This window comes from Pelophylax lessonae (genome assembly GCF_965119305.1).
Source record: "Pelophylax lessonae genome assembly, chromosome: 1".
Taxonomy (NCBI): Eukaryota; Metazoa; Chordata; class Amphibia; order Anura; family Ranidae; genus Pelophylax; species Pelophylax lessonae.
In genome coordinates this window covers 883,821,767-883,848,622 of record NC_138768.1, presented here as the reverse complement: position 1 = coordinate 883,848,622, position 26,856 = coordinate 883,821,767, and the positions used below count along the sequence as shown (strand labels likewise).

Sequence of the window (26,856 nt, the reverse complement as noted above, 5' to 3'; positions counted from 1 at the left end):
TGTTGCAGCCGGACTGTTTTTATGTAACCACCGCAAGTATTACATTACACACAATACCGTGATTATTTAATTCCCTCCGAGCATGCGCACTCCTCAACTTCACAGCTGTTCAATGGTGTTTTCGGGGTTCTGAGCATGTGCACTGTTACGCTGCTCAGCTGTTTCAGACAGGAAGTGACGAGGGAATGGAAATCTAACGAGGTATGGAATTCTAACGTTACACCGGCACTGGGGAGCTACAGTTCATTGAGGGAACCATGAATGCCAACATGAACTGTGACATAGCGAAGCAAAGCATGATCCCCTCCCTTCAGAGACTGGGCCACAGGGCAGTATTCCAACATGATAATGACCCCAAACACACCTCCAAGATGACCACTGCCTTGCTAAAGAAGTTGATGGTAAAGGTGATGGACTGGCCAAGCATGCCTCCAGATCTAAACCCTATTGAGCATCTGTGGGGCATCTTCAAATGGAAGATGGAGGAGCGCAAGGTCTCTAACATCCACCAGCTCCATGATGTTATCATGGAGGAGTGGAAGAAGACTCCAGTGGCAACCTGTGAAGCTCTGGTGAATTCCATGCCCAAGAGAGTTAAGGTAGTGCTGGAAAATAATGGTGGCCACACAAAATATTGACACTTTTGGCCCAATTTGGACATTTTCATTTAGGGGTGTACTCATTTTTGTTGCCAGCAGTTTAGACATTAATGGCTGTGTGTTGAGTTATTTTGAGGGGACAGCAAATTTACACTGTTATACAAGCTGTACACTCACTACTTTACATTGTAGCAAAGTGTCATTTCTTCAGTGCTGTCACATTAAAATATATAATAAAATATTTACAAAAATATGAGGGGTGTACTTACTTTTGTGAGATACTGTATGTATATATATAAAAGAAAAAAAAATGTAAGTAAAGATAAACACGACTGTTACATCGAAGTGGGTAGTGTACATACACATCCAATGATCAGTAGGCTTATGAAACACCCATCCATATAAGAGTCACATATTAAGCACAGTAACATCATCGACAGTGTTATCCAGGGCCTCACTGGAAATAAAAACCAGCTCTGGAAATAATTTCATACCAGCCCCGTAGCATTATTATACCGGCCCAACAGCATAACATCATTATTTTGTTTGTTTATAAAAGGGAAAACCATGCATTTTAAAGCACATTTGAAGAGTGTATTACATTCAGATAATACAGATATGAAAGCACATCAGGCTTTTATTTTATATATATATATATATATATATATATATATATATATATATATATATATATATAAGCGAAAATTCTGGTTAAAAGTGGTTAAAGTGGAGCAATCAAGGGGGACCCCAGGAATTCTGGGAATGTGTTTGTGTGTGGGTTAATGATATAAGGGGAGCATTTATATCAATGCCCTCTTACATTATTGTATTCACTCCCCCCTTACATCACTGACCCCCCCCCCTCAGACTGGCCTGGTGTTGCTGCCCCTGACCTCCCCTCAGGTGCACCGTGCAGGGCTCAGTTAGTTGGCTCCAGCTTGGTGGCTCTGGTTTTATCCTATAGTCTCCTCTCCACAGTCCACACACATCTGACTTCTCCTTTGACCCCCATTCCAGTGGCACTCCAACTTTCGACTCCTCTCCAGACTCCCCCCTCAGAGACTGCAGACATCATAAAAGACAAGAGATGGTTAGAGGCTGCACACATGGTATAAAAGATGGTTAGAAACTGAGAACATGATACAGGAGATGATAAGAGACTGCAGACATAAATACAAGAGTTGGTCAGAGACTGCAGACATGATACAAGAGATCAATGCAGCCTACCAGTGCCCACCAAATGCAGCCTTATTAGGGCCCACCAAATGCAGCTTTATCAGTGTCCACCAAATGTACCCTAATCAGTCCCCACCAAATGTAGCCTAATCAGTGCGCACCAAATGCAGCCTAATCAGTACCCACCAAATGAGGCCTAATCAGTGCCCGCCAAATGTAGCCTCATCAGTGCCCACCAAATGAGGCCTAATCAGTGCCCGCCAAATGTAGCCTAATCAGTGCCCACCAAATGAGGCCTAATCAGTGCCCACCAAATGAGGCCTAATCAGTGCCCACCAAATGAGGCCTAATCAGTGCTCCCCAAATGAGGCCTAATCAGTGCCCACCAAATGAGGCCTAATCAGTGCCCACCAAATGTAGCCTAATCACCTAATCAGTGCCCACCAAATGTAACCTAATCAGTACCCACCAAATGAGGCCTAATCAGTGCCCACCAAATATAGCCTAATCAGTGCCCACCAAATGTAACCTAATCATTACCCACCAAATGAGGCCTAATTAGTGCTCACCAAATGTATCCTAATCAGTGCCCACCAAATGTAGCCTAATCAGTGCCCACCAAATGAGGCCTAATCAGTGCTCACCAAATGAGGCCTATTCAGTGCCCACCAGATGAGGCCTAATCAGTGCCCATTAAATGCAGCCTAATCAGTGCCCATAAAATGCAGCCTAATCAGTAGTGGCACCAGAACACTGCGAACAGAGGAAAAGTTAGTTCGAACAAACGCACCCCATTGAAGTCTGTGGGACTCGAACCTCGAAAATCAAACAGCCTCATTTTGAAGGCCTAAATGCAAGTTATTTTCCAAAAAAGTGTATGGGTGTCCGGTTACTGACCTGGGGAACATGTAGCAATGAATTTTTTTTTTTTTTTAAAACGATACTTTTTAAAGGAGCAGTGATTTACTGATTTTAATGAGGCTTAAAGTAAAACTATAAAAATGAAAAATTCCTTCAAATATCGTGCCTGGCGGTCCCCTGAATGTACCTGTAAAGTAGTGCATCTCTACGATATATGTAGCCTGCTGCAGCTATACTGACATTTCTAAAGCAAAAAATGTCATATACAAATATTTATACAAATTTCAAATCGCATGTACTTGTCATACGGCTGCAGAAAAATTGGGCCTTGTTTGTTGGTGGTGCCTGAACACCGTATCCCCTCGCAGTTACTCTTGTTGGGTCCAGGAACGGGACCTGCTGGTAAGAATTCCATGCAAATTTGAAATCGCATGTGCTATACAGGTGCCAAAAATTGGGCCTTTGGTGTTGGTGGTACCTGAACACCATAAACCCTCACAGTTAGCAGGGCACAGGGACAGGGCCTGCTGTTAAAAATGAGATACAACATTTCAATTGTATGCACCGGTCATACAAGTGCTGAAAAATTAGGCCTTGGGGGTTGGTAGTGACCTAAACCAAAAACATTGTTGGAAGCTAGCAGAATCAAGGTAGAGGAACAGGATAAGAAGCATATGCAGTCTTCAAGGGATATCAGACCCCTCACAAATTCAATCAGTTGCATCAGCATCAGGGGCCTGATAGCTCTTGTTGATCCAGGACTGGTTCATTTTGATAAAAGTCAGCTGGTCAACAGAGTCTGTGGACAGATGCACTCTTTTGTCCGTCACAAAACCTCCAGCAGCACTGAACGTCCGTTCGGAAAGCACGCTGGAAGCAGGACAGGCCAGTAGCTCCAATGCATATTGAGCAAGTTCTGGCCAGTGGTCCATCCTCAAGACCCAGTAAGCCAGTGGATGCGCAGCTGGAAAGGTCTCCAAGTCTGCTCTTGCACCTAGATATTCATGCACCATATGATGGAGACGCTGGCAATGGTTGCTTAAACCTAACAGCCCTGGGTGCTTCTGAGGACAAAATAACTGTTTAAAGGCATCGGTCAGCCGGCCTGCCGCCTTCTCCACCACTCCTCCTTTGGCTGAACGATGCCTCAGATACACGTCTGGAGAATGTTGATCTCCCAGTGTCTGGAAAGGCGGTAAACATTTTTTTTTCAAGGCCTCCTCAAGATGTTTCATCATCTGCTCCCTCTGCGAAGGCAGGATGAGCTCTGCAATTTTACCCTTGTAACGTGGATCAAGAAGGGTTGCCAACCAATAATTATCCCTCTCCTAAATAGCATGAATCCTTGGGTCCTTTCGCAAGCTTTGCAGAATCAGGGAGCCCATGCAACGTAAGTTGGAGGAGGCATGAGCTCCTGAGTCCTCTGGGTCACTAAGGATGACATTGTCAGCAGGAGCAACATCTCCCCAACCACGTACAAATCCTTTGGTTTCTGGGGAATCAAAACCATCCCTAGTAGACTGCTGTAACCTATCCTCTTCCTCTACATCCATGCTGCCGAAATCCTCCTCCTCCTCCTCCTCTTCCTCCTGTGTGTTTTGTGGCCCTGCAAGAATGATATCTGCATAAAGGGGGCCATGTGAGGAAAGGAAGTTCTCCTCTTCCTGCCGCTGTTCTGCCTCAAGTGCCCTGTACATGATTCCACTCATCGTGTGCTCCAGCAGGTAGACTAGCAGGATAGTGTCACTGATGCATGCATCACCCCGGCTCACCCCAGGAGTGGCCTCCCCAAATGGTGACAGGACGATGCATGCATCCTTAATCAAAAAACATTGGTGTGGCGAAAAAAAGCCAAGTTCCCCTGACCCTGTCCTTGAGACATACTCACACAGGTACTGATTGATGGCCCTCTGCTGCGTGTGCAGCCGCTGCAGCATTGCCACGTTGAGTTCCACCTGATGGACATGTCACAAATGAGGCAGGTGGTGGGTAGGTTGAATTCCCCTTGAATGTCAGATAAGTAAGCACTGGCATTGAACGAATGGCGGAAATAGCCACAGACTTTCCTGGCTTGCCTCAGGAGATCTTGGAAGCCCGGGTTTCTGCTCAACAAATGCTGCACCACCAGATTCAGAACATGTGCCAAGCATGGAACATGTGTCAAGTGTCCCTGTCGGAGGGTGGAGAGAAGGTTGGTGCCATTATCACATACGACCATTCCTGGCTAAAGCTGTTGTGGTGTCAACCATCTCTGAGCCTGCCCTTGGAGAGCTGACAGAATATCTGCACTGGTGTGACTCCAATCCCCTAGACCAGGGATTCCCAAACTACGGCCCTGCAGTTGTTCAGGAACTACAATTCCTATCATGCCTAGTCATGTATGTGAATGTCAGAGTTGTATAATGTCTCATGGGATGTGTATTTCTGCAACAGCTGCAGGGCTATAGTTTAGGAATCCCTGCCCTAGACTGACCAACTGAAGCACAGCATGGCATCTTTTAGCCTGACTGCTTGCGTAGCCCCTTGAACGCTTAGGGAGCATTGCTGCTGCAGAGGAGAAATGCGCAGACGAGGAGATGGAGGAAGAGGAGGAGGAGGTGGTGGAGTAGCCAGATGTGGCAGAACAAGCACCAGCTTTTTGTAGGCGTGGTGGCAAAACAAGCTCCAGCACCGAACCCTGTCCTGCATCCTTCCCAGCTGCCAGCAGAGTAACCCAGTGCGCCGTGAAAGAAATGTAACATCCCTGTCCATGCCTGCTGGACCAAGAGTCAGCAGTAATGTGCACCTTCCTGCTGATCGCTTTGTCCAATGAGGCCAAAACACTACCTTTCACATGACGGTACATTACGGAAAAGTAATGCCTTTTTGGGACCTGCCACTGTGGTGCAGCACATTCCACAAATTTGCGAAAGGGAGGCGAGTCTACCAGTTGAAAAGGCAGCAACTGTAAAGCTAGCAGTTTGGCCAAGCTAGCATTAAGACACTGAGCATGTGGATGGCTGGGACAGTATTTCTTTCTACGGTTCAGCAACTGGGGTAGGGAAATTTGCCTGCTGCTCAAATCAAGTGGTGGTGTACTGCTAGCAGATTGGGTGCAAGTCTTGGTGCCACTCATTGCTATACCATCATCCCTCTCAATGCTGGTATTTGAGAAGGCATGAGGTATAGTAGGGTTAGAGATCGTAGATGAGGAGCAAGGTGATGTATGCTTGTTTTGATATGGTGCCTCTTTCAGGTGCTGTTGCCAACGGACTGCATGTCAGGTCATCATATGCCTTGTCAAGCATGTGGTGCCCAAGCGGCTGGTGTTCTGGCTTGATCCGCTTTAGACAGATGCTGCAAACAGCAACGCTGCAGTCTACTACACAGGTGCTGAAAAAAGCCCACACTAATGAACTTTTTGGAGTCCGTGGGGATTTTGCAGCACCCTGCACCTGTGGGGCTCTGTGCTGTGATGTAATAGGTTGGCTACTGCTATGGTGGCCCCGGGAGCACATCCGGCCTCCTTGCAGTTGTGCGTCCTCCCCCTCCTCCTCTATCCTGTGAGGCACCCAAGTACAGTCAGTGACCTCATCCCCTCCCCTCTTCCTGGCTGATGTCAGCAAAGGGAGTTCTGGGCCCCTCCCACTGTAGTTGTCAGCCTCGGAGAGGAGAGCGGTAAACAGTCACGTGAGCGCCGGGAGATGCTCTGAAGTAAGGAAGAAATCGGCATAGTTTTTATACAGCACAGACACTGGGACACATATGGTAATTTAACAGATGGGAAGGTATGAATATAAAATAGTAGCTTTACAACCACTTTAACCACTTCAATACTGGGCACTTTAACCTTCTTTCTGCCCAGACCAATTTTCAGCTTTCAGTGCTTTCACACTTTGAATGACAATTGCTCAGTCATGCAACACTGTACCTGAACAATTTTTTTTATGATTGTTTTTCACACAAATAGAGCTTTCTTTTGCTAGTATATAATCACCACATTGTTTTTTGTGTGATCTAAGCAAAGAAAATGTGAAAATTCTGAAAAAAACAAACACTTTTTTGGTTTCTATTATGACATTTTGCAAATAAGTTATTTTCTTCAAAAATTTGGGCCAAAATTTATACTGCTACATATCTTTGGTAACAATAACCCAAATTAGTGGATATTATTGAATCTGTGTCAAGGTTATAGAGCCTACAAGCTATGGTGCCAATCAATGAAAATTGATCAGTCCTGATGTACTGATGGCCTATCTCATTTCTTGAGGCCCTGAAATATCAGGAGAGTACAAATACCCCCCTATGACAGTACTTACCGTCACTGTGAATGAAAAACAGACAATATGCTGAAATCAACAGCTCAACCACCTGTCTTCTAGACATCATTGAATATGCTGATTTACTCACCTGTTATCTACAATAGATTCTGTATTTACACCTATTGTTTGTGTATTGTATTTAAGGAGCTTGAGGACAGTCGTCTGCTAGTTAATTGGCTCAGGTGGATTGAATCACTGTCATCTGTTAGTTGCTGAGTGGAAATATACTGTTTGTGTTGGTTGTTCTTTAGATATGTTAATTATATTTCTGTATACAATTTCATCTGCATAGGATAATGTAATCAGGCAACCCCTGACCTGTGTGTGGTAATCTGATCAGGAGGGGGATGTGTTCATGTGTGTATAAATTGAGTGTGAAGCTGTTCAATAAAAGAGAAGATTCCAATACAAGCTAAGTTGTTGGCTAGCTTTGTATGGGGGGCAGCTGGAAAATCCAATATCTATGTTCACGAATGGGAGGAAGCCGTATACTGACGGAAGTCCGCAAGCACAGTGTGGGTTGTGGTTCCGTTACAAACCCCAAAATGACCCCTTTTCGGAAAGTAGACAGGCCATTTTAGTATTTAGTAAGAGGCATGGTGAGATTTTTGAAGTTATACTTTTTTTCCCACATTTCTTGGGAAAATGAAAAAATATAATCATTTTTATTTTATTTTTTTTTACAGAAATTTGCCATATTAACAAGTTATTTCTCACACACATCATTGGCATATGTGCAATTAAACCCAAAAACACATTTTGCTACTCCTCCTGTGTATGATATGTGAGACTTTTTTCACAGCCTGGCCAAATAGAGAGGGTCAACATCAAAGTAGAACCTCCAGGCGTTCTAGGAGCATAAATTATACATCTAATTTTCTGACTACCTATTACATTTTTGAAGGCTCTGGAGCACCAGGACAATGGAAACACACATGACCCCATTTTGGAAAGCAAACACCCCGAAGTATATTCACTGAGGCATTATGAGTCTTTTGAAAATGTAATTTTTTCCCACAAAATGTGGAAAATGTGGGAAAAAATTAAAACGTATTTTTTTTTCAAAAAGTTGTAATTTTATAAGATATTTCTAACACATAGCATGTGCACAGCAAAAATTACACCCAAAAATACATTCTGCTACTCCTCCTGAGTATGGCAATACCATGTGTGAGACTTTTTCACAGCCTAGCCACATACAGAGGCCCAACATCCAAGGAGCACCCTCAGGGGTTCTAGGGACATAAATTACACATAAATTCCTGACAACCTATCCCATTGTTGAAGGCCCTTCACATTTCTAACACATAGCGTGTAAATACCAATCACACACTAAAATACATTCTGCTGAGCAAAGGGTAAACAAACGATTAACTGTAACAGTGAAAAAATTATCCAGACAGCAGGCATGAATACTGTAGATAGTCAGTACTGGCAGAGCAATTATTAGCACAGCCAAATCATTGGTCAGGTAGCAGGCAGGGAAGTGGTCAGCAGCAGTGAAATGAACATCAATGCAGCAGGCAGGAATACTGTCCATAGTTAATACAGGCAGCAGGCAGAGATATGGTCAGTACGACCACAGCATTGGTCCAGGCAACAGGCACATGGTCTATAAAGTCCTGGGTCAGTGCAGGCAAAGATATTGTCAGCACAGCCAAAGTATTGGTCTAGGCAGCAGGCAGGACCATCAAGCTTAGGGTCTCAGTCAGGAAAGAATGGGGACAGTGGTAAAGGCTTCCCCCACCCAAATCACTTTAAAGCCTTCAGACTCGAGATCCTGTTCTGGGAATTACAAAACCCAAAGAAAACCAAGAAAAGGTTTTCTCAACTTAGACCACTATTCTGAAGCCCTTCACATATGTGAAACCCCTGCGTTATCTTGAATCCCACTACTGCAGGAGCAGGGCAAAAGATCAGCCCAAGTGGCAGGCAAAAGACATGGTCAATTAACAGGCTGAGGTCAGTGCAGGTAAAAGGCAGAAATAGATGGTAGGCAGAGGCATAGTCGATAAACAGTCCAGGGTCAGTTCACGTGAAAGGCAGAAACGTGGCTGATAAACAATTTAGACGGCAGGCAGAGTCATAGTCAATAAACAGGCCAGGGTCTGTTCACATGGAAGGCAGTGAAATAATTGATTGAGGCAGCAGGGAAATAATCAGCACAGATATTGCAAACAAAGAAATGGCAGACTTATAATGGCAGAAATATGGGCTAATAGTTTAGGGAAGTGTGATAGCGTCTGAAGCATTCTCCGATGCTTAGGCCAGGTTGGGAGGGACATTGGGGACAATGAAAACTGGTGTCTTTCCTAACACCTCTTTTGCTGCACACCCGACATTTTTTTGGCTTCTTCTTCTGGTTTCTGATATGGAATATTCTCAGGAAAATGGCACTCATGCAGTTTGCTGACACAATTGGAGCAAATGCTTTTTGGGGGGGATCCTTGCTGGTTGTGACAATTAGTGATGGACGAACATCGGCCGGGGCAGTTTGCGAACATTATCCGCAAACTTTCTCAAATGTTTGCGAACCGCAAGTTCGTGGCGGGCCCCATTGACTTTAATGGCAAGGGAACATTAAAAACCTTCAGGTCATATTTGCAGCCACAAAATACTTACTAGCTGTGCACAAATAGTCCCAGCACATGGACAATGTCATAACAGAAGTATTCAGTGAGTCTGCGATCGACTAATAATGTAATAGCTTTGCCTAAATCAGCCAGAACTGACAGCAGCCGGCAAACACATGTCTAATACATATAGGGTCCATTCACACATCTGTAAAATGGGTCCGCATCCGTTCCACAATTTAGCGAAACATTTACAGACCCATTGATTTTCAATTACAGTATGAAAAAATTAGGCATTCACAGGATAAATAAGTAAGTGTCGCCCATTACAGGCCCCAAAAATTAGTCCACATGCGTTCACCTGACAGCAAAGAACGTTGTATTCTGTGACTGGAGATACATTAGGCATTGACAGGATACAGAAGTAACTGTCGCCCGGCAATTACAGGCCCCAAAAATTAAAGAACGTTGTATTCTGTGGCTGGAGGTACATTAGGCATTCACAGGATACAGAAGTAAGTATCGCCCAATACAGGGCCCAAAAATTATCCCACATGTGTCCACCTGACAGCAAAGTACTTTGCATTCTGTGGTTGGAGGTACATAAGGCATTGACAGGATACAGAAGCAAGTGTCGCCCATTACAGGCTCCAAAAATTAGCCCACATGTGTTCACCTGACAGCAAAGAATGTTGTATTCTGTGACTGGAGGTACATTAGGCATTCACAGGATAAATAAGTACGTTTCGCCCATTACAGGCCCGAAAAATTAGGCTACATGCGTCCACCTGACAGCAAAGAATGTTGTATTCTGTGACTGGAGGTACATTAGGCATTGACAGGATACAGAAGTAAGTGTCGCCCCTTACAGGCCCCAATAAGTAGCTCACATGTGTCCACCTGACAGCTAAGCTCGTAGTATTCTGTGGCTGGAGGTACATTAGGCATTCAAAGGATAAATAAGTGTCGGCCATTAAAAGCCCCAAAAATTAGGCATTTAATTTACATAAAAGGCCTTTCATGCCGCTATATTTACCGAAGACAGGGACCATGAATTGTTATGGGTGGCGGCGGATATTTGTGGCCTGTCATGAGGAATTTGAATCAAACACGGTCTACTGGTCACATGTGTTGAATTCCTCTGAGATCCATGCCTCATTCATTCTTAGAAATGTGAGGTAGTCAACACTGTCGTGAGCTAGGAGAGTGCGCTTATCGGTCACGATTCCCCCTGCTGCGCTGAACGTCCTTTCAGACAGGACACTGGACAAGGGGCAAGCCAACAGTTCCATTGCAAATTGTGAAAGCTCTGGCCAGAGGTCAAGCCTGCACACCCTGTAGTCCAGGGGTTCATCACTTCTCAGAGCGTCCGATGTAGTCGGACACCTGTCGGTCTAGGCGTTCCCTGATGCTGGATCCGGAGTACAGCTGTCAATGGGTCGGCTGAAAGAATGATCTCATATCAGAAGTGACCAACACATCTTCAAAACGCCCTCTTCTTGCAGGCGCTGTTGGATTGGTACCCGCAACTGTTTATCTGTGAGTAGAAATTCCTCTGCCAGCGCACACAAAAGCAGAATGCAGCATTTCCTGAAGCAAGGCCTGGAAGTGCTGCATTCTGACCACCCTCTGTGATGGTGGTAACATTTCCGCCATTTTTAGTTTGTACCGGGGGTACGTTGCCACCCAGTACTGGTCCTTGGCCTTTATGCTTTTTACACGGGGGTCCCTCTTAAAACACTGGAGCATGAAGGCCCCCTTTTGCACTAAACTGGAAGCGGTGTAGTGGCCTGGCTCCTGCTCATCATCCAGGATAGTGTTGTCCTTGTTCTCCTCCCCCCATCCACGCAAAACACCAGGAATCCCAGAAAGGTTTAAAGCATGCTCTTCTTGCTCCTCCTCATCCGCCCCGGCACCATCCTCCTCTGACTCCTCTTCAGACTCCTGCTGTTGATTTGTCTCAGATGGAGTAGCACCCCCTGGGAATTCATCCAACATTGCGACTTCCTCAACTTCCTGCTCCTGCTCCTCGATGGCTTGATCAATGACACGACGCAATGCACGCTCCAGAAAGAAGGAGTAAGGTATGATGTCACTTATGGCGCCCTGGCCGTGACTGACCAGTTTGGTGATCTCATTAAATGGCCTCAGAAGTCTGCATGCGTCGCGCATGAGCAGCCACTGGCGCGGTGAAAAAAAACCAAGCTCCCCAGAACCTGTCCTGCTGCAGAGTTCGTACAGGTATTCGTTAACGGCACATTTCTGCTGGAGCGGGCTATCAAGCATATACAAGGTTTAGTTCCATCCTGTCAGGCAGTCACAAATAAGACGCCTGACGGCAGGTTGTGTCACCGCTGAATGTCAGCAAGGCGAGCCATGGCTGTGTAAGATCTTCTGAAATGGCCCGAGATTTTCCTGGTCTGCTGCAAGACGTCCTGGACCCCAGGGTATTTGCCAACGAATCGCTGCACGACCAAGTTCAGGAAGTGTGTCATGCATGGCATTGTGTAATTTTGCCCTGTTTCAACGTGCTCACCAGATTGGCACCGTTGTCGCACACCACTTTACCAACTGTCAAATTCTGCGGTGTCAGCCACTGATCTGCCTGTGAACGTAAAGCTGAAAGGAGTGCAGGACCAGTGTGGCTCTTGGCTTCCAGGCACAACAGACGCAGCACAGCATGGCAACGTCTCACCTGACATGTGGAATAGGTTCTGGGGATCTTGGGCGGCGCAGCGGAAGAGACAGTAGTAGTGGAAAGGAGGAGTCATCCGAGGAGGAGAGGGAGGATGGAGTAGGAGGAGGGGGAGAAGAAGAGGCAGGCCTGCATGCAATCCGTGGCGGTAAAACCAAATCTACACGGGTGCAACGGGTTACATGCTTGACGGCCGTCAGAAGGTTCACCCAGTGGGCAGTAAAAGTTATATACCTTCCCTGCCCATGTTTGCTAGATAACGTGTCTGTGGTCAGATGTATCTTGGCACCGACACTGTGTGCCAGAGATATATTCACTTGCCGCTAAACATGGCCATACAGCTCTGGAATGCCCTTCTGTGAGAAATATTTCCTTCCTGGGACCTTCCATTGTGGTGTTCCAATGGCCACAAATTTCCGAAAGGCCTCTGGTCCACCAGTTGATATGGCAGTAGTTGGCAGACTATCAGTTCCGACATGCCAGCGGTCAACCGTTGGGCAAGAGGGTTATCCAGCATCATAATTTTTTTACGCTCCAACATTTGGGACACGGAAGCCTGCCTTTTTCCAGTGGAGGACAATAATGAGGAGAGAGGGAAGGAAAGAGGCTGGACGGTGAGAGCCTGGAGTGTGGCTTTGTGGGTTCTGACGGTGTTGCTCCCACTGGGTTCGGTGATGGGAGTTCAGGTGCCTTCTTAAGGTGTAAAATATGAAATTACCCGCGCTGCTCCACAAAACAAATAAATATATATATATAATACATACAGTGCTCGTGCTTAACTTAATGTGCACAATAAAAATTGCCAATCAATATACATAAATAATGAACGTGAATGAATAAAATAAATCAATAAATATAAACTGTTGTCTTAATCTTTCAATTAATGATGTGCTCAAAAAAACATTGTGCCGTGACAGTCTTTGTGCAAAAATATAAGTTCAAAGTGCTGCGTGCTCATACAAAAAATGCTGGTGCTCTCTGTACACGAGTAGGTGCTCCCCTCTTGGTCCCCCACTCACCAGAAGCCAAATATTACAGCGCTTTCAGAATATCCTTTGAAGATAAATGCCTTATTGGGCGAGCCTTTCAACAGCTTTATAGGTGTATTGTAGATCACAACATCCAGGTGATGCTCAAAAAAGAAAGAGATGCTGGCATCGTGAAGTATGTAAACACTTTATTCGATGCACACAATACAGGTTACACTTACAATTTAGCAGAGGTTCAAACGCCTGAAAATCATCCCACGGGTCGCCACTTCAAATGGCTATACTCACTCCCCGTATCCCCGTTGCCGGAAGTAGGATGCAGACGGGCGTAGTATATATTCGGACGAATAGCTTGACGCGTTTCGCTCCTCACACAGAGCGTTATCAAAAGCAAATTCGTTCCGTATACATACTATATTTATATGGTACACTAATACCATCATTGCAGACACCTAGAGGAACCGGAAGTAGAATGCCGCCATCTTGGAATTCCTATCATGACGTACTTCCTGTTCATCGTCAACTTACTATACCTTTAACTTACTTTATAACAACTGCGGATATACTCCCCACTAATCTAAAATTAACTACCTTGCTTAAACAATCTGCATATCCAGTTTGTATTGCGTAGTTCTCCATATAAGTCTTGGTATATTCTAATCTCCGTGGCGAGACCGGAAGTAGAAGAGCCGCCATCTTGGGACTCCTATTATGACCTACTTCCTGTCCGGCGCCATCTTACTATACCCTTCACATTATGTTTACTAGCTACGGGCATATATTTACTTACAATACCTTTATAATAACTGCGGATGTACTCCCCACTAATCTAAAATTGACCACCATGCTTAAATAAAATGTATATCCGGATTGTATAGCATTGTTCTGCATAAAAGTCTTAGTATATTGTGACCTTCGTGGCGAGACCGGAAGTAGAAGAGCCGCCATCTTGGGACTCCTATTATGACCTACTTCCTGTCCAGCGCCATGTTGCTATACCCTACGCCTTATCTTTACTAGCTACGGGCATATCCTATTGGATCACCCACTTATTTCAACTTTCTATGTGTCGGGGCTATATTATGAAATACACTTTCCCTATGTGCTGAAAATATTATCTCGTTGAAAAGAGGTGCAGAACGACATCGCAGCGAAACCGGAAGTCCCGCCGCCATATTGGGACTCTCATAGCGGTGCACTTCCACACATCGCCATATTATTAACTACTACTCCTTACTGGATTCGGCTTACATGTTTGCTAAATAATCATATTTATTTTAAATTCATACATATTTAAAAAGGCAGGGGTTTTCTAATTCCGGTAACCCTTTACAGTAAAAATAACTAAAAAATACACAATAAACTACATTCTGTATGACCACCTTATAAATATAACAAACTACATAATCGCCTTTAATATTAGTATATAAAAATTAATTAGGAGAAAATATACAATAAATGTACATTCTACTAGGGTATCGCATGGGTTCTTAACTATTAAAATTAACTCGTCAATTGTATGCCCATTATCCTATAAATCTATTATGTTCTTATTAAAAATATACAATAGTGGATTATTAATACATTAGTGGATTATTGATTCGATATTTATCATATAATTATTATTAAAAACATTTAAAAATTATTTAAAAATTACTCAAAAACTTATTTTTTAATTATTAAGACATTTTTTCAATATATAGAAATTAAAATATTAAAAACTATTAATAAAACAATTAAAATCTAATTCTACATTAAGACCTGCAGGAACCATAGTTTTTAACTGTTGAATCCACCACGTTTCATTTTGGGACACTGCCCTTTTTAAATGTGTCCCTCTCCAGTGGGGAATGATCCTATCTATTCCACAAAAGGTCATTTTTTTCGGATCTTTGTTGTGAAACAGTCTAAAGTGGTTAGAAAGGCTGTGTTTGCGGAACCCTTTCTTTATGTTACTAATATGTTCCCTCAACCGCACTCTCAATTCTCTCGTAGTGCGGCCCACATACTGAAGGCCGCATTCGCATTGTAATACATATGTCACATGTGTATTCCTACAATTAATAAATTGCTTTATCTCATACTCTTTCTTTGTTGTCCAGGATTTAAAACTCTTAATGCTCCTTCTATTGTCTTTCCGACATGTTTCACATGCCACACATCTACCGCATTTATAAAAACCTTTTCTATCCAAAAAAGTAACCAGTTTCTTTGGCGGGTAGGGAATACTCTTAACTACTTTGTCCTTCAGAGTGGGGGGTCTCCTATAAATGAACCTTGGTTTGTTTGGCAACATTTGTTTAAAAATAGGATCCCTTAGCAAAATATCCCAGTGTTTTTTAACACTTTTCTCTATATGTCTATACTGCTGATTGAATTCTGTACAGAAAGCAATGTCAAAAGTTTTTGCATTTTTGGGTTTACCAGCCAATAGTTCTTTCCTGTCTAGATTTTCAACTTGTTTTTTGACTTTATCTAACTGCGTTCTTTTATATCCTTTTTCCTCAAATCTATTAATTAAAACCTCAGATTGCTCATTAAAATCACTTACTCTATTACAATTCCTTTTGATTCTAAGCATTTGGCTCTTCGGGATAGCCAAAATCCACTGTGGATGATGACCACTATTAGTTGGAATATAGCTATTCCTATCTGTACTTTTAAAATATGTTTTGGTAAAAAGGTCAGAGCCATTCTTAAAAATAGTAAGATCCAAATAATTTACTTCCTTAGTACTAAAATCCTCAGTAAAAGTGATTCCATAAATATTATTATTAATATCAGACATAAAATTCATAAAAGAGTTCTGTGACCCCTCCCATATAATAAAAATGTCATCGATGTATCTCTTATACATCTTGAGAGGGGTATGGGACTTTTTAAAAATTGTTTCTGCTTCCCACTTACTCATGAACAGGTTAGCCACTGTGGGGGCATACTTGGCCCCCATAGCTACACCTTTTGTCTGATTAAAATACTGTCCGTCGTGCCAAAAATAATTATTTTGCATCGCCATGTTAAGAATCTCCAAAATAAAATCTATGTGTTTCTGTGGAAGCTTTTTATCCTTTATTAATGCCCATTCTACCGCTTTACTGGCATCCTTCTGTTTGATATTTGTATATAAGGAATTGACATCTATACTAGCTAAAATAGTGTCTTCTGAGATTTTAATTTTTGATAATTGATTAATCAGGTCTTTACTGTCTCTGAGATATGCTGGACATCCTTGTGCAATCGGTTGTAGATGATAATCTACATATTCCCCCACTCTAGAATAAATAGTTTCCACCCCATTAATGATGGGGCGTCCTGGGGGGTTAGTGGTGCTCTTATGTATTTTGGGATTCTGATATACAGTATGATGGGTTTTCTAGGTTGTTCAGGTATTAAATATTTAGCCTCTTTCTTGTTTAGGATCCCTTCTTTTTGTGCCTTTTTTATTTTCTTTGTCAGCAAAGCTTTTAGTTTTTTCACTGGGTCACCTTTTAGCTTGGTATATGTTTCTCTATCTTCTACTAGTCGATTGAGTTCTGCTATATAATTCTTTTTATCCATTACCACAATTCCCCCTCCTTTGTCCGCAGGTCTTATTATAATATCATTGGCCTTCTCTAGTTTCTTTATACTCTGTTTGATTTCCTTACTACCTTTAATAGGATGGATGGATATGTTTTCTATATCTTGCTCAACCATCATTTTGAATACTTCCAAGCAATGATTATTAGAATTCTTGGGATTGAATGTGGACTTGTTAGACTGTTTCACAACAAAGATCCGAAAAAAATGACCTTTTGTGGAATAGATAGGATCATTCCCCACTGGAGAGGGACACATTTAAAAAGGGCAGTGTCCCAAAATGAAACGTGGTGGATTCAACAGTTAAAAACTATGGTTCCTGCAGGTCTTAATGTAGAATTAGATATTAATTGTTTTATTAATAATTTTTAATATTTTAATTTCTATATATAGAAAAAATGTCTTAATAATTATAAAATAAGTTTTTGAGTAATTTTTAAATAATTTTTAAATGTTTTTAATAATAATTATATGATAAATAGCGAATCAATAATCCACTAATGTATTAATAATCCACTAATGTATATTTTTAATAAGAACATAATAGATTTATAGGATAATGGGCATACAATTGACGAGTTAATTTTAATAGTTAAGAACCCATGCGATACCCTAGTAGAATGTACATTTATTGTATATTTTCTCCTAATTAATTTTTATATACTAATATTAAAGGCGATTATGTAGTTTGTTATATTTATAAGGTGGTCATACAGAATGTAGTTTATTGTGTATTTTTTAGTTATTTTTACTGTAAAGGGTTACCGGAATTAGAAAACCCCTGCCTTTTTTAATATGTATGAATTTATGGGGGCGTGGCGACCGCCGAGTAAGATGGCCGCTTGATCCGGGAGCTCCAGCCAGCGCTCAGCCTGTTCTACATCTACGGCCCGACACAGCCGCTCTATGACCCTGGTAACTGCAGATCCTTGCTGGGGAATAGCCCGTGCACATCACCAGCATGACCCGGAGGAACAAAGGTGCCCCGCCAGTCCGCAAATCTGAGTTTTTCGGACCGATCCCGCCCGGTCTCCGCCAACATGGCGGCGGAGACACTCCATCATCCAGCCGGCCGCTCCCTCTACCGCCCGAGTCGCGGATGGATGACGTCATGATGGCGCCGATAGTGGCGCGAACGCACAATACGCTCCCGATGCGGCCGGCAAGGTCTGCGGACTCCTCTCCCTCCACACCATCCGTACAGAGTCCGGCGAAATCTCGCCCGAGGAGGGACTCACTGACGATGCAGGCATCTACATCCATGGAGGTGAGCAATACATCCACCGGCCCGTGTACACCTTGGGCCTACTCTCCACCGCCTGACCCGTTTGCAAACCTGACCACTACCGGACAGCCTGTATCAGACACTACCCTTAAGGACATGCTGTCTATGCTACATTCGTCCATGCAGGCCAACATCCAAGCCTCCATCTCCTATTGCCAAAAGGAATTGCATGGCCTGGGAGACAGGGTACACAATGTAGAGGGGAGGATGGAGGAATTCACAGTATCCTACAACTCCCTAGTGGACGCTCACACTTCCCATCAGGAAGATATACATCGCATGCAAGAGAAGATAGCAGACCTTGAGGATAGATCGAGGCGTAACAACCTCAAAATAAGGGGGATCCCTGAAACGATCCAACCCAACCAACTGCCCACCTATGTCCGCGATCTGTTTCAGACAGTGGTGCCTGAACTCACCAATGCGGACCTTACTATTGACCGCATCCACCGGCTCCCCAAACCATCATTCCTACCGCAAGATGTCCCTCGGGATGTCCTCATGAGGATACACTATTTTCAGGCTAAAGAGAAGATATTAGACTCGTTCCGGAGGAAAGATCGCCTCCCTGAATGTGCAACGACCCTCCATGCCTGATTACTCTCAATATACACTCCAACTGAGAAGAAATTTAAATTCCATAACTAAGGCCCTGAGGAACAATAAAATCATATATAAGTGGAAATACCCCGCCAAGCTCTGTGTGACCCATATGGGGTCCACCTCCCAAATCACATCTATGGAACAAGGCCTCCGTCTCCTTAAACAGTGGCACATTCTCCCTGACACCACCGAACAACGACCTAGACACCCAGATCCTCCACTACCACGTATGCAACCTGACTGGCATACAGTGTCTAGGCCTTCCAGATCCAGGTCCTCTCACCGCTCAAAATGATAATGACTTCTATTTCCAAGGCTGGGCGCACTGGCCCTCCTGCCCTCTGTAGCACTTGATATCGTGCTAGCTACCCCACCAGCCGAGCAGCAATGGCTGCCCTTATGGTCCGTCAGGATCGTATCCTTTTTTACCTGTGTTGTTTTTTCTTGTTTTCTACAATTCTTTCTCAAAGCAGGACCCAGCTACGACTTCAGCAACATCCATGGACAGTTGTTTCCATCATCAGCAATATGTTCCGGACTTCCATCCAGTCTTCCTCTGTGCCACTCACCGGACTCCACACGAACACTATTTGAACCATCCTTGATACCCAACTATCAAAGGCTTATGCGACCTCCCTCCAGGTACCCCTATGTACTTCCTATGCCAAGTTTCATATGGTATGCTCTCATCTTCAGCGGCGAGCCCGCTTCGAACTCTCTGAACTTCCTCAGACCCTAATATGTCCTTGCAGCTATTATCGCTGAATGTTAAGGGGCTGAACCACCCCGTAAAGCGCTTCTCGATGTGGAAGGAAGCAAAGACTCACAAGGCAGACATCCTGGCCATTCAGGAAACCCATTTCAAGCTCGGTTCAGTACCGCGCTGCTCCCACCCAGACTATCCCCATGTGTTTATGGCAAACTCCCCTGAAAAGAAACGAGGAACCCTGCTGGCCGTTAGCAACTCTGTGACCTTCACCTACTCTAGGGTGGTGGAGGATACAGACGGAAGGTTCATTATCTTAAACTGTAATATTGATGATTGTGATTATACTATTGTAAACGTGTATGCTCCCAACCGCCACCAGCTCAAATTCCTGCGGAAACTATTCACAAAAGTTTGCAAGCTCACGGTGGGCAAATTGATCATATGTGGAGATTTTAACATCGTAGCAGACCCTGCCTTGGACTCGACCTCCGGTGGCAAAACCTTGTCTACTTCCATGGCAGCTCTCCTACATGTGGAAAATCTGCACGACATATGGAGATACCAGCACGCGGAGGAGAGGGACTATACCTTCTTCTCGGCGTGCCACCTCACTTACTCCAGGATCGACATGTTCCTGGTAGACTCAACGATCCTGCCCTTGGTTTTACATACATCTATATCCCCCATCACGTGGTCAGACCATGCTGCCATACATATGTCCATATCTACATCAGCCCCCCAGTCGTCACCGTACATTTGGAGATGCAACAATACCATTCTGTCAGACCCTGACTCTCTCAAGCACATCCAAACTCACCTCAGGGAATTCTTCGCAAACAACGCCACCCCGGCCACGGACCCTTTCACGCTCTGGAACGCCCATAAGGCATATGTGAGAGGAATTCTTATTCAACTGGCATCTAGATTAAAAAAGAAACATCAGAAATCGCTTCGAGACACCCTTGAAAACATTAAATCCTTGGAGGAGGCCAATAAACAGCACCCCTCACAATTATTGTCCACCAAACTTTCGGCCCTCAGATCGTATCTCCGTAGGCTTCTGCTGGTCAATCACGACAAAATGATGGCGAAACTCCGACTTCAGTATTACTCGGCCCATAACAAGGCAGGCAAGTTTCTGGCCTCCAGGCTCAAAGCCAGGAGAGTGAAATCCAAAATAGCGTTCATAACTCACCCTCATACGGGTAAAAAACACACGCACCCCCAACAAATTGCGGATGCTTTCGCCGACTATTATGAATCACTGTACAACCTACGCAACGACACGACCACACACAACCCGTCGACGTCGGACATTCTCACCTTCTTGAGACGCATGGACCTCCCCTCTCTCACGCCCGAAGACCTATCATCCCTAAATGCACCATTTACGCCAAAAGAATTATCCCAGACTATTCTAGGTACTCCTTTAAATAAATCCCCAGGCCCTGACGGGTTGACAAATGAATACTACAGGTCATTCCATGATATTCTTTCACCCCACATGTTGTCAGCATTTTCCTCGGCCATTGCCACAGGTGCCTTCCCAGAGGAGATGCTCCAGGCAAACATAATAACCCTCCCTAAACCAGGCAAACCCCCTACAGCACCAGCGAACTTTAGACCCATATCCCTGTTAAACAATGATGCCAAATTGTATGCAAAAATCCTAGCCAACCGCCTAGCACACCTTTTACCGAAGCTATTGGGAGGAGACCAAATGGGATTCGTCCGGGGACGGCAAGCCCCGGATGCGACCAGAAGGGTAATAAACCTAATGCACCACGCTGAGAGCTCCAGAACGCCTTCTCTGCTTCTTTCCATAGACGCAGAGAAGGCGTTCGACCGCATACACTGGGGATACATGGAATCGGTTTTGCGCAAGTTCGGATTTTCGGGACCGATACTGTCGGCCATAATGGCTTTATATTCCTCCCCATCTGCTAAGGTGCTCTCCGCTGGCATGCTTTCTAAACCCTTTCGCATTACAAATGGTACGCGACAGGGCTGCCCCCTGTCGCCCCTCATCTTTAACTTGTTAATAGAGCCACTGGCTGAATTACTTCGCACCTCCCCCATGGTATCGGGCTTTAAATTTGGATCCTCCAAGCACGTCATCACTCTATTTGCTGACGATGTCATTTTAAGCCTATCGAACCCTATAGTGTCCCTCCCAGCAGCTCATAAAATTCTTCAAGACTTTAGCAAGGTGTCCTTCTATAAAGTGAATTTTGGTAAATCCGAAATCTTAGGTATGAATATACCTGACAACACCCGAAAACATCTCCAAACAATACTCCCATACGCTTGGTCATCTGACTCGCTGAAATACTTGGGGATCCAGCTGGCATTCCCCACATCCAAATTGCTATACTCCAACATGAAGTCCTTACTGTCCACCCTAACAGCAGATACCAATGGTATCAAGTCGACCGAAATCTCCTGGGCGGGGCGTATAGCGGCATTCAAAATGCTTTGTCTACCAAAAATACTATACATATTCCGCACCCTTCCGATACATGTCACCAGCGCATACCTCACTTCCCTGTCCAAAATACTTCGCACATTTGTATGGCAGCGAAAGAGAGCCAGATGTTCTCAATCGCATATGATTCGTCACAAAAAGGCGGGTGGGCTAGGGCTACCAGACATAACGGATTACTACCACGCAACAAGACTGACCCCCATCCAACACTGGTTCTCCAACACACGTAGCCTCCCTTGGCTGCCAATAGAAGCGGCATCGACGCGAACGTCGGATCTCGGTTTACTACTTCTAGCTGATGCATGGAAACCCCTAGATATGAGATCATTGCCAATCACGTCTCGTGCGACGCTGCACTCCTGGCGAGCTCTCATCGCACGGAAGCCCACACATCCGACAGATGTGTTGATCCCGATACCTCTCACAGTATTCACTGTTCTTCTTCCGTTCACAAAAACCACCATGCTCACGGCTGCTGGGATACAGTTGGTATCTCAACTATACCAACAGGATTCACTCAAGTCCTTTCAAGACCTACACACAGAATTTAATCTACCCAACAATGCCATGTTTGCCCATAACGCCATAATTAGCTTTTTACGCAAATATCCCTTGCCCAAGTTGCGGCTACCTGTCACCCTATGGCAATTCCTCACGAACGTAAAGTCCCCAGTAAAAGGCATATCCCTCATATACAACCTTATAGGACACAAGACCGCCTTTCATAAAACGACACACATGGTTAAGTGGGAGAGTGAGCTTCAGACACCCTATTCCGATTACCAGTGGAAAACGGCGATCCACACCTCCTTCATGGCCTCCAGATGCATAAACCACTGGGAACAAATGCAAAAACTTCTGACCAGATGGTACCTCACACCTTATCGCCTGTCTAAATTTTTTAGTTCTCAGAGCCCGCTATGCTGGCGAAACTGTGACCAAATAGGTACTATTTCTCATATTTTCTGGAAGTGCAAGAGCATAACCAGCTTTTGGAGGAGGGTGTTTGAGGTTCTTTCGACCACCACGGGCATACTCACCCAACCAACCATGGCCATGGCACTACTGAACTTAGGAATACACAACATACCCTTAAACATGAGAACGGTATGCTTCCACATCCTGGTAGCGGCCAGGACACTGATAGCCAAACACTGGAAGCAGACCATATCCCCATCTCACCTGGAAGTCATTAGAATGGTTAATCTCCAATACTCTATGGAGAAGGCTTACGCTTACTCGACTCATAATGGATCCAAATTCCACTCTACTTGGCACATTTGGACTACCAGCAAATACTTCACCCCCGTCCCTTGATGGGGGTTGGGTCACCGGTAACACAAGCACAAACACTAGTGAAATGACTGGAACAGTTATGGTTGTCAACGTTTACTTTTGAGATGATATTCTTTCTTTATTTTTTTTCTCTTTGATGATTGAGTTCTGCAATTCTACCTCTATATGTTTTGTTGGAAACATTGTATATGAGACTATGAATAATTTAACAATTTTTGCTGTAATGTTTGAAAATTAATAAAAATCTATTGCAAGTAAATATGTATGAATTTAAAATAAATATGATTATTTAGCAAACATGTAAGCCGAATCCAGTAAGGAGTAGTAGTTAATAATATGGCGATGTGTGGAAGTGCACCGCTATGAGAGTCCCAATATGGCGGCGGGACTTCCGGTTTCGCTGCGATGTCGTTCTGCACCTCTTTTCAACGAGATAATATTTTCAGCACATAGGGAAAGTGTATTTCATAATATAGCCCCGACACATAGAAAGTTGAAATAAGTGGGTGATCCAATAGGATATGCCCGTAGCTAGTAAAGATAAGGCGTAGGGTATAGCAACATGGCGCTGGACAGGAAGTAGGTCATAATAGGAGTCCCAAGATGGCGGCTCTTCTACTTCCGGTCTCGCCACGAAGGTCACAATATACTAAGACTTTTATGCAGAACAATGCTATACAATCCGGATATACATTTTATTTAAGCATGGTGGTCAATTTTAGATTAGTGGGGAGTACATCCGCAGTTATTATAAAGGTATTGTAAGTAAATATATGCCCGTAGCTAGTAAACATAATGTGAAGGGTATAGTAAGATGGCGCCGGACAGGAAGTAGGTCATAATAGGAGTCCCAAGATGGCGGCTCTTCTACTTCCGGTCTCGCCACAGAGTTTAGAATATACCAAGACTTATATGGAGAACTACGCAATACAAACTGGATATGCAGATTGTTTAAGCAAGGTAGTTAATTTTAGATTAGTGGGGAGTATATCCGCAGTTGTTATAAAGTAAGTTAAAGGTATAGTAAGTTGACGATGAACAGGAAGTACGTCATGATAGGAATTCCAAGATGGCGGCATTCTACTTCCGGTTCCTCTAGGTGTCTGCAATGATGGTATTAGTGTACCATATAAATATAGTATGTATACGGAACGAATTTGCTTTTGATAACGCTCTGTGTGAGGAGCGAAACGCGTCAAGCTATTCGTCCGAATATATACTACGCCCGTCTGCATCCTACTTCCGGCAACGGGGATACGGGGAGTGAGTATAGCCATTTGAAGTGGCGACCCGTGGGATGATTTTCAGGCGTTTGAACCTCTGCTAAATTGTAAGTGTAACCTGTATTGTGTGCATCGAATAAAGTGTTTACATACTTCACGATGCCAGCATCTCTTTCTTTTTTGAGCATCACCTGGATGTTGTGATCTACAATACACCTATAAAGCTGTTGAAAGGCTCGCCCAATAAGGCATTTATCTTCAAAGGATATTCTGAAAGCGCTGTAATATTTGGCTTCTGGTGAGTGGGGGACCAAGAGGGGAGCACCTACTCGTGTACAGAGAGCACCAGCATTTTTTGTATGAGCACGCAGCACTTTGAACTTATATTTTTGCACAAAGACTGTCACGGCACAATGTTTTTTTGAGCACATCATTAATTGAAAGATTAAGACAACAGTTTATATTTATTGATTTATTTTATTCATTCACGTTCATTATTTATATAATGTGCAAATGTGTGAACCATGGAATAAATGATAAATATATGATGAATGAAATTGCTTTCAATATATTAAATATAACGCACAAAAAATATTTACATGAAAGTCCAATATGAAAATAAGTCCGTGAAGTGAACACAAATTAGGTAAGTGCAAAAGACGTGCTCAAAAACTCTTGGTGTGGGGATAAAGTGCTGCGTGCCGGTGATCCTTGGGTTCTCACACTCTGTGCCCAGGGGTAAGGTAGCACACTTACCAGAAGGTGTGGATTCCAATGGCGTATGCCAAAAGGAATCGAAAACGCTTTGTCTGCTGCTCCTATGTATGGATAGGTGGGTGGACGATCTCCTTATGGATAGGGATGAGCATTCAGCATGGAAGAAAGAAGGTAGAGGCTCCTCATAGTGTAAAAAGGTTTTTTCCTTTTATTAAAACTTCAAAAAAATCACATCAATCTTCACATACACCATCCAAGTAAAAATCCATAAAACCCACGATCTGTACTGCAGACTTTAAAAACACTCCAAATATGATAAAAAACACTCCAGATAAAAAACGTGGGTGACACAGCAAAAACAAACTCGACCCAAAGTGACTGCGGGGTCAGTATAGTATTGAAGCCGCTCTTAGAGCTCCTATGTTGCCGAACCCGGAAGTTCGGGTTCGGCACAAGCAGCGGGTACAGCCAGCGTCCTATGTGTATCCCAGTCGGCAACATAGGAGCTCTAAGAGCGGCTTCAATACTATACTGACTATACTGATACTGACATATTTGGAGTGTTTTTTAAGTCTGCAGTACAGATCGGGGGTTTTATGGATTTTTACTTGGATGGTGTATGTGAAGATTGATGTGATTTTTTTGAAGTTTTAATAAAAGGAAAAAAACCTTTTTACACTATTAGGAGCCTCTACCTTCTTTCTTCCATGCTGAATGCTCATCCCTATCCATAAGGAGATCGTCCACCCACCTATCCATACATAGGAGCAGCAGACAAAGCGTTTTCGATTCCTATTGGCGTACACCATTGGAATCCACACCTTCTGGTAAGTGTGCTACCTTACCCCTGGGCACAGAGTGTGAGAACCCAAGGATCACCGGCACGCAGCACTTTATCCCCACACCAAGAGTTTTTGAGCACTTCTTTTGCACTTACCTAATTTGTGTTCACTTCACGGACTTATTTTCATTTTGGACTTTCATGTAAATATTTTTTGTGCGTTATATTTAATATATTGAAAGCAATTTCATTCATCATATATTTATCATTTATTCCATGGTTCACACATTTGCACGTGCACTTTAAGAGGTTTATCACGGTATTTCACAGAATTATTTATTGATTATTTATTGAATATTTTACAGCAATATTTATCAGCAACAAGTTATTATATAAGCATTGTTTACAAGATTGCACGTGCACTTTTTCATTTTTTACTGTCACATTACAAAAAGATTACCAGGGTAGCGCAGTATTTTTTACATCCATTACTTACCCATGAGATCACTACTCTAGTAGTGTTCTTGATTACTTGCTGCTTCCCAAAATACCCTACAAAAATACCTAGGCGCGAGAACACCATCTTTTCATACGTCACTTTGCCTGCACAGAGCTGACCGCCGCAGTATATGTACTTTCGGCAGTCGGCAAGTGGTTAAGCTGCAAGCTGCTGCTAGGAGAGACAGGGGGATAGGTTACAATAATTACCCCTCACCACACTAAGCACCCCCTCCTGTGCATGATTAGATTTTCTTTTCTGCTGTGTACTCCCATCCAGCAGCACTCCCATACCCCCCCCCCCCTTCATTCCACTGGCTTTCAGATGCTTCAGAGGAGAACTGAAGGGGACCAGTTCCAGTAAATGTGCTCCCCCTGCATTAATCATCCCCTCCTGTGCAGGCTCCTTTTCCTCCACTGCTCAGGCCCTCACTGGGTGCCCATCCTGTAGTGCATCTATCTATGCCCAACAACCCCCCCCCCCCC

At 43.8% G+C, this 26,856-nt stretch overlaps 1 protein-coding gene and 1 long non-coding RNA gene across 2 annotated transcripts in view; both read right to left on the bottom strand.

Moving 5' to 3' along the window:
• LOC309548072 (cytosolic phospholipase A2 gamma-like) overlaps window positions 1-16,893 on the bottom strand; it is a gene marked incomplete at both ends in the record, with an annotated part of 122,829 nt that extends 105,936 nt beyond the window's left edge. Inside the window, one exon of the mRNA XM_082248041.1 lies at window positions 16,553-16,893. Coding sequence (XP_082104167.1) covers window positions 16,553-16,893 — 341 coding nt within the window. The remainder of the gene's footprint in view (window positions 1-16,552) is intronic.
• LOC309557791 overlaps window positions 1-26,856 on the bottom strand; it is a 533,354-nt gene that overhangs the window by 322,218 nt on the left and 184,280 nt on the right. The window lies entirely within an intron of this gene.